Source organism: Hemibagrus wyckioides, linkage group LG04 (genome assembly GCF_019097595.1).
Source record: "Hemibagrus wyckioides isolate EC202008001 linkage group LG04, SWU_Hwy_1.0, whole genome shotgun sequence".
Taxonomy (NCBI): Eukaryota; Metazoa; Chordata; class Actinopteri; order Siluriformes; family Bagridae; genus Hemibagrus; species Hemibagrus wyckioides.
This window is the reverse complement of record NC_080713.1, coordinates 32,128,699-32,141,198: the sequence shown is the minus strand read 5'-3', so window position 1 is coordinate 32,141,198 and position 12,500 is coordinate 32,128,699. Positions and strand designations below refer to the sequence as shown.

Genomic DNA, 12,500 nt, shown 5'->3' with positions numbered 1-12,500 from the left:
CCGGTCAGAGACGATATCCTCTGGGAGGCCATAGTTGCAGAACATGTTCTGGAAGGTCTCCATTGCAGTGAGTAAACCTTTCATAGGTACAAGCTTGTAGGTTTTAGAAAACCGGTCAATCACCACCATGATAGTTGTGAGGAAATCGATGGACACGTGAGACCAGGGACGTTGTGGGACTGGTAGAGGCTCTAGCAGACCCTCTGGTAGCTGGCTGCTCATCCGGGATTGGGCGCAGGCTGAACAGGAGGGATGCCAGGGTGTCCAGAACTGGGATTCTCATAGGTCCACTGAATTATTCTTTGATGGAGACTGGAGAGAACGTATAATGAAGGTGGACAGTTCGGGGGAGGAGCTTCAGTCGAGTGAGGTCACAATGTTCCATTGTATAGGAGCCACTAACACAGACGAGGGGAGGATAGTTTCAGGGCATGTGGGTGGATTGAGGGTCTCATAAATCCGTGACAGGGTGTCAGCTTTCCCATTCTTGGAACCAGGATGAAAGGAAATGGAGAACCTGAACCTGGTGAAAAACAGGGCCCACCTGGCTTGGCGAGGGTTGAGGCGTTTTGCTTCGCGAAGATATGCGAGGTTTCTGTGATCCGTGAGAACCAGGAACGGATGGCAGGCTCCCTCCAACCAGTGTCTCCATTCCTCCAAGGCTGCCTTTATGGAGAGCAGCTCCCTATTCAAAGTTGGCCTCAGCTGGCATCATGAGTTTTCGGGAGAAGAAGGTGCATGGGTGTACCTTTCCAGAGTCTGATTGGCATTAGGAAAGCACCGTCCCAATACCGCTGTTAGAGGCGTCCACTTCCACAACAAATGGCAGCCCAGGATTAGGATGGCAAAGTATGGGAGCTGCGGAGAAACTTTGCTTGAGTCTTTAAAATGCCACTCTGGCCTGATCAGTCCATTTCAGTGTCTTGGGCTTGCCTCTTAGAAGGGTGGTCAGAGGGCCTGCTACGGAACTGTAATTGCGTAAGAATCATCTGTAGAAATTCGCAAATCCCAGAAAACGTTGCAGTTCTTTGATGGTGGTGGGTTCTGGCCAGAACATGATGGCAGATACCTTTTCCTGATCGATCTCCACTCCTCTTTGAGAGATCACATATCCCAAGAACGTGATAGAGCGATGATGAAATTCACACTTCTCTAGCTTGACGTAGAGGTGGTGTTCAGCAAGGCGGTGAAGGACTGCACGAACATGTGTGATGTGTTGTTCTAGGTTGTTGGAGTAGATCAGGATGTCATCAATGTAAGCTATGACAAATCTATGGAGCATGTCTCTGTTGCAGGTCCCCATCCTTCTTTTCGACGAAGAAAAACCCCACTGCAGCAGGAGATGTAGACAGGCAGATGTATCCAGCTGCAAGGGCCTCTTCAATATATTCATCCATGGCTCTTTTCTCAGGGAGCGAGAGGGGGTAGATGCAGCTCTTGGGTGGCATGGCATTGGGAAGAAGTTCTATGGCGTAGTCCCATGGCTGATGTAGAGGTAACTTGGCGGCCTTTTCTTTACTGAAGACCTCTTGGAGATCACTGTACTCTTTGGGGAGTCTTATTGAGGGGGATGACTCTGGACTCTCGACGGATGTACATAGGCATGGGTGTGCTAAGTGCTCGTGGACCATTTTCTTAATTCTCCCTCTTTCCATGAGATAACATGGTCGTGGAGCTGTAGCCAGGGAAGGCCTAAGACAATGGGGTTTGATGGTGAGGAATTGACAAAGAATCTCAGTTTTTCACGGTGAAACAGTCCAATTTGGAAGTCCATGAGTGGGGTTTGGTGAGTAAGGAGGCCTTCTCCAAGTGGTGGGTAAGTGGAGCTCATGTATCAGGTCTATGAGATTGACTGCTGAACCAGAGTCAATTACCACTGAGATGGAGAAACGAGAGTCATTAAGGAACATGAACGCAGGTAGGGAAACTTTCAAAGCTAGTTTAACAATCTCTACCTGGGACGTTGTAGGTTTCACCGGACATTGGAACCCTTTGTGACCAGGTAGTCCGCAGTAGTAACATAGCTGAATCTGTGTACAGTGTTCACACTCTTTGTCTGGCACGCGAGACCTCCCTAGTTGCATAGGCTCTGAAGCTTCCTCCTTGGGCTGATGGAATTCTATCGGGCGGCGAGGCACGGAACGTGACATGGAAGCCAGAGGTCGGTGTTGGCATCGTAGGTTATCGAGTCGGATGACAGTGGTGATGTACTGAGACAGAGGCACATATCTGCTTTCAGGTCTCGGTTAAGACCTTTGTGAAACTCTGCCATGAGTGCTGTTTCATCCCATCCAGACTGCACTGCTAGCGTGCAGAACTTGATGGCGAAATCCACCGCCGTATCCGACTCCTGACGTAATTCATGTAGCTGAAATGAAATGTCTTTACCCCCAGCCGGAAACTGGGATACCTCCTTGATGAGATCCGCGAAATAATCTGCAGACGTCTTGGGGATCAGAGTCCCATACAGCCGAAGCCCTGTCCAGTGCTTTACCTATTAGCAATGAAAGAATGAAGGAACCCCTGATGGTTTCGTTGCCGTAGACTTCAGGCTCTTGCACGAAGAAGTTGATGCACTGGCGTAGAAAGCCTCGGCAGCGGTCGGCGGAGCCATCAAACTCTTCTGGAAGCACAAAACAGGGTAATTCACTGCATAACGGTGGTGCTGGTGCTAAGGCGGCTGTTGGTTGATGATGCTATAGTTGCTGTAGAGCACGCTGCTTAAAAACCCTAGAGAACCGGAAGTGAGTTCGTAGAAGTCAATATTCGGGCGATGGCTCCCTCTGGTGTTCTGGCTCTGTGTGTGTTGTGACACACACACACACACACACACACACACACACACTCTACATATATACATACACACAAACACTCTACACACACACACTTTACATATATACATACATACAAACACTCTACACACACACACACACAAACACTCTACATATATACATACACACAAACACTCTACACACACACACACACACACTACATATATACATACACACAAACACTCTACACACACACACACACACTCTACATATATACATACACACAAACACTCTACACACACACTTTACATATACACACATACTCCACACACACAAACACACGCACACAAACACAAACACACTCTCTACATACACACACACACACACACACAAACACACACACACACACACACACTACATACATACATTCCAGCATCCTGAAGTTTTATACATGATCATCCTCAAGCTGAACACCACAAACAACTCAAACAAAAACTAGCTGCTTCGCTGAAGATCAGATGAAATGACCAGTTAATAATAAACAGGTCACTGGACTGATACCTGTTTTAGGTAAAAGGTCATGAACCCATCGATGATGCCATCCTGCTCCAGGCCTATTATTAGGTTCACTACACTCAGTAAGGCATACAGAGCATACACTGGAGGAGAACACACACACACATACACACACACACACACAAACACACACAGAGAAACAAAAATATTAATATAATATACAACAAATTCAAAAATATTTACCTGATGATTTGATCAGAAACAGTTACAGATGTAAGTAGAGTTATTATCTGTGAATGTGAATCCCACAAGGAATCATTTATTAATATCGCTCAAAGAGTCATTTACAAATCTGTCTGATATCCTGAAAAGTCAGTACTGACACTACTCCCTGTCCTGAAAAGTCAGTGCTGACACTACTCCCTGTCCTGAAAAGTCAGTGCTGACACTACTCCCTGTCCTGAAAAGTCAGTGCTGACACCACTCCCTGTCCTGAAAAGTCAGTGCTGACACTACTCCCTGTCCTGAAAAGTCAGTGCTGACACTACTCCCTGTCCTGAAAAGTCAATGCTGACACTACTCCCTGTCCTGAAAAGTCAGTGCTGACACTACTCCCTGTCCTGAAAAGTCAGTGCTGACACTACTCCCTGTCCTGAAAAGTCAGTGCTGACACTACTCCCTGTCCTGAAAAGTCAGTGCTGACACTACTCCCTGTCCTGAAAAGTCAGTGCTGACACTACTCCCTGTCCTGAAAAGTCAATGCTGACACTACTCTCTGTCCTGAAAAGTCAGTTCTGACAAAACTCTCTGTCCTGAAAAGTCAGTGCTGACACTACTCCCAGTCCTGAAAAGTCAGTGCTGACACTACTCTCTGTCCTGAAAAGTCAATTCTGACAAAACTCTCTGTCCTGAAAAGTCAGTACTGACACTACTCCCTGTCCTGAAAAGTCAGTGCTGACACTACTCCCTGTCCTGAAAAGTCAGTGCTGACACTACTCCCTGTCCTGAAAAGTCAGTGCTGACACTACTCCCTGTCCTGAAAAGTCAGTGCTGACACTACTCCCTGTCCTGAAAAGTCAGTGCTGACACTACTCCCTGTCCTGAAAAGTCAGTGCTGACACTACTCTCTGTCCTGAAAAGTCAGTGCTGACACTACTCCCTGTCCTGAAAAGTCAGTGCTGACACTACTCCCTGTCCTGAAAAGTCAGTGCTGACAAAACTCTCTGTCCTGAAAAGTCAGTACTGACACTACTCCCAGTCCTGAAAAGTCAGTGCTGACACTACTCCCTGTCCTGAAAAGTCAGTGCTGACACTACTCCCTGTCCTGAAAAGTCAGTGCTGACACTACTCCCTGTCCTGAAAAGTCAGTGCTGACACTACTCCCTGTCCTGAAAAGTCAGTGCTGACAATAATCCCTGTCCTGAAAAGTCAGTGCTGACACTACTCTCTGTCCTGAAAAGTCAGTTCTGACAAAACTCTCTGTCCTGAAAAGTCAGTACTGACACTACTCCCAGTCCTGAAAAGTCAGTGCTGACACTACTCTCTGTCCTGAAAAGTCAGTTCTGACAAAACTCTCTGTCCTGAAAAGTCAGTGCTGACACTACTCCCTGTCCTGAAAAGTCAGTATTGACACTACTCCCTGTCCTGAAAAGTCAGTGCTGACACTACTCCCTGTCCTGAAAAGTCAGTACTGACACTACTCTCTGTCCTGAAAAGTCAGTGCTGACACCACTCTCTGTCCTGAAAAGTCAGTACTGACACTACTCTCTGTCCTGAAAAGTCAGTGCTGACACTACTCTCTGTCCTGAAAAGTCAGTTCTGACAAAACTCTCTGTCCTGAAAAGTCAGTGCTGACACTACTCCCTGTCCTGAAAAGTCAGTATTGACACTACTCCCTGTCCTGAAAAGTCAGTGCTGACACTACTCCCTGTCCTGAAAAGTCAGTGCTGACACTACTCTCTGTCCTGAAAAGTCAGTACTGACACTACTCTCTGTCCTGAAAAGTCAGTACTGACACTACTCCCTGTCCTGAAAAGTCAGTACTGACACTACTCTCTGTCCTGAAAAGTCAGTACTGACACTACTCTCTGTCCTGAAAAGTCAGTGCTGTCACTACTCCCAGTCCTGAAAAGTCAGTGCTGACACTATTCTCAACCTGAAAAGTCAGTTCTGACACTACTCTCTGTCCTGAAAAGTCAGTACTGACACTACTCCCTGTCCTGAAAAGTCAGTGCTGACACTACTCTCTGTCCTTAAAAGTCAGTATTGACACTACTCCCTGTCCTGAAAAGTCAGTGCTGACACTACTCCCTGTCCTGAAAAGTCAGTACTGACACTACTCTCTGTCCTGAAAAGTCAGTACTGACACTACTCTCTGTCCTGAAAAGTCAGTGCTGTCACTACTCCCAGTCCTGAAAAGTCAGTGCTGACACTATTCTCAACCTGAAAAGTCAGTTCTGACACTACTCTCTGTCCTGAAAAGTCAGTACTGACACTACTCCCTGTCCTGAAAAGTCAGTGCTGACACTACTCTCTGTCCTTAAAAGTCAGTATTGACACTACTCCCTGTCCTGAAAAGTCAGTGCTGACACTACTCCCTGTCCTGAAAAGTCAGTGCTGACACTACTCCCTGTCCTGAAAGGTCAGTGCTGACACTACTCCCTGTCCTGAAAGGTCAATGCTGACACTACTCCCTGTCCTGAAAAGTCAGTGCTGACTCTACTCCCTGTCCTGAAAAGTCAGTGCTGACACTACTCCCTGTCCTGAAAAGTCAGTGCTGACACTACTCCCTGTCCTGAAAAGTCAGGACTGACACTACTCCCTGTCCTGAAAAGTCAGGGCTGACACTACTCCCTGTCCTGAAAAGTCAGTACTGACACTACTCCCTGTCCTGAAAAGTCAGTGCTGACACTACTCCCTGTCCTGAAAAGTCAGTGCTGACACTACTCTCTGTCCTGAAAAGTCAGTGCTGACACTACTCCCTGTCCTGAAAAGTCAGTACTGACTCTACTCCCTGTCCTGAAAAGTCAGTGCTGACACTACTCTCTGTCCTGTAAAGTCAATGCTGACACTACTCTCTGTCCTGAAAAGTCAGTGCTGACACTACTCTCTGTCCTGAAAAGTCAGTGCTGACTCTACTCCCTGTCCTGAAAAGTCAGTGCTGACACTACTCCCTGTCCTGAAAAGTCAGTGCTGACACTACTCTCTGTCCTGAAAAGTCAGTGCTGACACTACTCCCTGTCCTGAAAAGTCAGTACTGACTCTACTCCCTGTCCTGAAAAGTCAGTGCTGACACTACTCTCTGTCCTGTAAAGTCAATGCTGACACTACTCTCTGTCCTGAAAAGTCAATGCTGACTCTACTCTCTGTCCTGTAAAGTCAATGCTGACACTACTCTCTGTCCTGAAAAGTCAATGCTGACTCTACTCTCTGTCCTGAAAAGTCAGTGCTGACTCTACTCCCTGTCCTGAAAAGTCAGTGCTGACACTACTCCCTGTCCTGAAAAGTCAGTGCTGACACTACTCCCTGTCCTGAAAAGTCAGTGCTGACACTACTCTCTGTCCTGAAAAGTCAGTGCTGACACTACTCCCTGTCCTGAAAAGTCAGTGCTGACTCTACTCCCTGTCCTGAAAAGTCAGTGCTGACACTACTCCCTGTCCTGAAAAGTCAGTGCTGACACTACTCCCTGTCCTGAAAAGTCAGTGCTGACACTACTCCCTGTCCTGAAAAGTCAGTACTGACTCTACTCCCTGTCCTGAAAAGTCAGTGCTGACACTACTCTCTGTCCTGTAAAGTCAATGCTGACACTACTCTCTGTCCTGAAAAGTCAATGCTGACTCTACTCTCTGTCCTGTAAAGTCAATGCTGACACTACTCTCTGTCCTGAAAAGTCAATGCTGACTCTACTCTCTGTCCTGAAAAGTCAGTGCTGACTCTACTCCCTGTCCTGAAAAGTCAGTGCTGACACTACTCCCTGTCCTGAAAAGTCAGTGCTGACACTACTCCCTGTCCTGAAAAGTCAGTGCTGACACTACTCTCTGTCCTGAAAAGTCAGTGCTGACACTACTCCCTGTCCTGAAAAGTCAGTGCTGACTCTACTCCCTGTCCTGAAAAGTCAGTGCTGACACTACTCCCTGTCCTGAAAAGTCAGTGCTGACACCACTCCCTGTCCTGAAAAGTCAGTGCTGACACTACTCCCTGTCCTGAAAAGTCAGTGCTGACACTACTCCCTGTCCTGGACTGTACAATAAACTACACACTACACACAATACACTCCGGTTTCTACAGAACTCTTCAAATTTACACAGGACTCAAACACACAGTTTTTGCACATCACCTCACTACATCTTTCACTTTAAACTCTTGTTTTTTGCACATTACTTATCTTGGATTCCTCCAATTCTCTATATTTATTCCTTAAACCTCTGTATTTAGTATTTTTGCTATATTTTTTTTAAATTGTGTAATTTTTTGTTATTTGTTATATTTTTTGTTATATTTCTGTACCCTTAAATTTGGGCATTTTAGTATCTATCTATCTATCTATCTATCTATCTATCTATCTATCTATCTATCTATCTATCTATCTATCTATCTATCTATCTATCTATCTAATCAGCTAAGGAGTTGTTTTCAAAGTAAATGAATAACTCAAGGAGTCATTTCTAAATTTTAAGGTGTATACAATAAATGAAAGGAATAATTTACCGTAGAACAGGGGATCAGTCGGAGCTTTCCGGTTCAGCAGAACTTGAGCCAAATGAGATAAAATGACAACAACTGATGCAGCAGCAATAAGGACAGTCTCAATACTGAACACACACACACACACAAAGATCATTAGGAAATTGAATTATACAGAATCTAAATAAAACACTGGTCATGAATGCATCAGCGTTATTTCTGTGACTGATATCAGTACACAAAGTGGAACTGGCTGCAGTTTGTTTGGTTATTAAAACTATTTCACGATAATATCACAATATTCTGATAATCAGATCAGTATTTACTTTTTTAACCTTCTACAGAATGTTGCATTTAATCAGATATGGATGATTATTATGGGATGAAAACAAGGTGAAAAGCAGAGCTGCAGAAAATTCACTCACACACAGGACAATAAACACTCAGATATTACAACAAACACTACTGTGTGTACATTTATGTATGTAAAAGAGCGGAGAGTGTGTATGGAGCAGAGTGTGTGTATGGAGCAGAGTGTGTGTATGGAGCAGAGTGTGTGTATGGAGCAGAGAGTGTGTATGGAGCAGAGTGTGTGTATGGAGCAGAGAGTGTGTATGGAGCAGAGTGTGTGTATGGAGCAGAGAGTGTGTATGGAGCAGAGAGTGTGTATGGAGCAGAGAGTGTGTATGGAGCAGAGAGTGTGTATGGAGCAGAGTGTGTGTATGGAGCAGAGAGTGTGTATGGAGCAGAGTGTGTGTATGGAGCAGAGAGTGTGTATGGAGCAGAGTGTGTGTATGGAGCAGAGAGTGTGTATGGAGCAGAGGGTGTGTATGACACAGAGTGTGTGTGTGATGTGGAGTGTGTGTGATGTGGAGTGTGTGTATGATGAGTGTGTGTGATGTGGAGTGTGTGTATGATGAGTGTGTGTGATGTGGAGTGTGTGTATGATGAGTGTGTGTGATGTGGAGTGTGTGTGATGTGGAGTGTGTGTGATGTGGAGTGTGTGTGATGTGGAGTGTGTGTGATGTGGAGTGTGTGTATGATGAGTGTGTATGATGAGTGTGTGTGATGTGGAGTGTGTGTATGATGAGTGTGTGTGATGTGGAGTGTGTGTGATGTGGAGTGTGTGTGATGTGGAGTGTGTGTATGATGAGTGTGTGTATGATGAGTGTGTGTGATGTGGAGTGTGTGTATGATGAGTGTGTGTATGATGAGTGTGTGTGATGTGGAGTGTGTGTGATGTGGAGTGTGTGTGATGTGGAGTATGTGTATGATGAGTGTGTGTGATGTGGAGTGTGTGTATGATGAGTGTGTGTATGATGAGTGTGTGTGATGTGGAGTGTGTGTGATGTGGAGTGTGTGTGATGTGGAGTGTGTGTATGATGAGTGTGTGTGATGTGGAGTGTGTGTATGATGAGTGTGTGTGATGTGGAGTGTGTGTATGATGAGTGTGTGTGATGTGGAGTGTGTGTATGATGAGTGTGTGTGATGTGGAGTGTGTGTATGATGAGTGTGTGTATGATGAGTGTGTGAGTGTGAGTGAGTGTGTGATGTGGAGTGTGTGTATGATGAGTGTGTGTATGATGAGTGTGTGTGATGATGAGTGTGTGTGATGTGGAGTGTGTGTTGATGATGGAGTGATGTGTGTATGTGAGTGTGTGTGATGTGGAGTGTGTGTATGATGAGTGTGTGTATGATGAGTGTGTGATGTGATGTGTGGAGTGTGTGTGATGATGGAGTGTGTGTATGAGTGTGTAGATGAGTGTGTGTGATGTGGAGTGTGTGTGATGTGGAGTGTGTGTGATGATGGAGTGTGTGTATGATGGGTTGAGTGTGTGTGATGTGGAGTGTGTGTTTGTGGAGTGTGTGTGATGTGGAGTGTGTGTATGATGAGTGTGTGTATGATGAGTGTGTGTGATGTGGAGTGTGTGTGATGTGGAGTGTGTGTGATGTGGAGTGTGTGTATGATGAGTGTGTGTATGATGAGTGTGTGTATGATGAGTGTGTGTGATGTGGAGTGTGTGTATGATGAGTGTGTGTATGATGAGTGTGTGTGATGTGGAGTGTGTGTATGGAGCAGAGAGTGTGTATGGAGCAGAGTGTGTGTATGGAGCAGAGAGTGTGTATGGAGCAGAGTGTGTGTATGGAGCAGAGAGTGTGTATGGAGCAGAGTGTGTGTATGGAGCAGAGAGTGTGTATGGAGCAGAGGGTGTGTATGACACAGAGTGTGTGTGTGATGTGGAGTGTGTGTATGATGAGTGTGTATGATGAGTGTGTGTGATGTGGAGTGTGTGTATGATGAGTGTGTGTGATGTGGAGTGTGTGTATGATGAGTGTGTGTGATGTGGAGTGTGTGTGATGTGGAGTGTGTGTGATGTGGAGTGTGTGTGATGTGGAGTGTGTGTATGATGAGTGTGTGTGATGTGGAGTATGTGTATGATGAGTGTGTGTGATGTGGAGTGTGTGTATGATGAGTGTGTGTATGATGAGTGTGTGTATGATGAGTGTGTGTGATGTGGAGTGTGTGTATGATGAGTGTGTGTGATGTGGAGTGTGTGTATGATGAGTGTGTGTGATGTGGAGTGTGTGTGATGTGGAGTGTGTGTGATGTGGAGTGTGTGTATGATGAGTGTGTGTATGATGAGTGTGTGTGATGTGGAGTGTGTGTATGATGAGTGTGTGTATGATGAGTGTGTGTATGATGAGTGTGTGTATGATGAGTGTGTGTATGATGAGTGTGTGTGATGTGGAGTGTGTGTATGATGAGTGTGTGTGATGTGGAGTGTGTGTGATGTGGAGTGTGTGTATGATGAGTGTGTGTATGATGAGTGTGTGTATGATGAGTGTGTGTATGATGAGTGTGTGTGATGTGGAGTGTGTGTATGATGAGTGTGTGTGATGTGGAGTGTGTGTATGATGAGTGTGTGTGATGTGGAGTGTGTGTATGATGAGTGTGTGTATGATGAGTGTGTGTGATGTGGAGTGTGTGTGATGTGGAGTGTGTGTATGATGAGTGTGTGTGATGTGGAGTGTGTGTGATGTGGAGTGTGTGTGATGTGGAGTGTGTGTATGATGAGTGTGTGTATGATGAGTGTGTGTATGATGAGTGTGTGTGATGTGGAGTGTGTGTATGATGAGTGTGTGTATGATGAGTGTGTGTGATGTGGAGTGTGTGTATGATGAGTGTGTGTATGATGAGTGTGTGTGATGTGGAGTGTGTGTATGATGAGTGTGTGTGATGTGGAGTGTGTGTATGATGAGTGTGTGTATGATGAGTGTGTGTATGATGAGTGTGTGTGATGTGGAGTGTGTGTATGATGAGTGTGTGTATGATGAGTGTGTGTGATGTGGAGTGTGTGTGATGTGGAGTGTGTGTATGATGAGTGTGTGTGATGTGGAGTGTGTGTGATGTGGAGTGTGTGTGATGTGGAGTGTGTGTGATGTGGAGTGTGTGTATGATGAGTGTGTGTATGATGAGTGTGTGTGATGTGGAGTGTGTGTGATGTGGAGTGTGTGTGATGTGGAGTGTGTGTATGATGAGTGTGTGTGATGTGGAGTATGTGTATGATGAGTGTGTGTGATGTGGAGTGTGTGTATGATGAGTGTGTGTATGATGAGTGTGTGTGATGTGGAGTGTGTGTATGATGAGTGTGTGTATGATGAGTGTGTGTGATGTGGAGTGTGTGTGATGTGGAGTGTGTGTGATGTGGAGTGTGTGTATGATGAGTGTGTGTATGATGAGTGTGTGTGATGTGGAGTGTGTGTGATGTGGAGTGTGTGTATGATGAGTGTGTGTATGATGAGTGTGTGTGATGTGGAGTGTGTGTGATGTGGAGTGTGTGTGATGTGGAGTGTGTGTATGATGAGTGTGTGTGATGTGGAGTGTGTGTGATGTGGAGTGTGTGTGATGTGGAGTGTGTGTGATGTGGAGTGTGTGTATGATGAGTGTGTGTATGATGAGTGTGTGTATGATGAGTGTGTGTGATGTGGAGTGTGTGTGATGTGGAGTGTGTGTATGATGAGTGTGTGTATGATGAGTGTGTGTGATGTGGAGTGTGTGTGATGTGGAGTGTGTGTGATGTGGAGTGTGTGTATGATGAGTGTGTGTATGATGAGTGTGTGTGATGTGGAGTGTGTGTGATGTGGAGTGTGTGTGATGTGGAGTGTGTGTATGATGAGTGTCGTGTCTGATGCTGAGTGTGTGTGAATGTGGAGTGTGGTGTGGATGTGGGAGTGTGTGTATGATGAGTGTGTGTATGATGAGTGGTGTGTGATGTGGAGTGTGTGTGATGTAGAGTGTGTGTGATGTGGAGTGAGAGGATGATGAGAGTGTGTATGATGAGTGTGTGTGATGTGGAGAGTGTGTAGATGAGTGCGGAGAGTGTGTGTATGATGAGTGTGTGTATGATGAGTGTGTGTGATGTGGAGTGTGTGTGATGTGGAGTGTGTGTGATGTGGAGTGTGTGTGATGTGGAGTGTGTGTATGATGAGTGTGTGTATGATGAGTGTGTGTGATGTGGAGTGTGTGTA

At 45.7% G+C, this 12,500-nt stretch overlaps 1 protein-coding gene across 2 annotated transcripts in view; it reads right to left on the bottom strand.

Annotated features, from left to right (window-relative positions):
* Positions 1 to 12,500, bottom strand: part of LOC131351686 (transmembrane 6 superfamily member 1-like) — a 25,024-nt gene that overhangs the window by 12,267 nt on the left and 257 nt on the right. The window contains exons 2-3 of one of the 2 annotated variants that reach the window (XM_058387181.1): positions 7,995 to 8,098; positions 3,333 to 3,430 (exon numbers count right to left, since the gene is read on the bottom strand). In XM_058387181.1, the coding sequence (XP_058243164.1) occupies positions 3,333 to 3,430; positions 7,995 to 8,098 (202 nt within the window). The remainder of the gene's footprint in view (positions 1 to 3,332; positions 3,431 to 7,994; positions 8,099 to 12,500) is intronic. The other variant, XM_058387182.1, reaches the window with a different exon arrangement.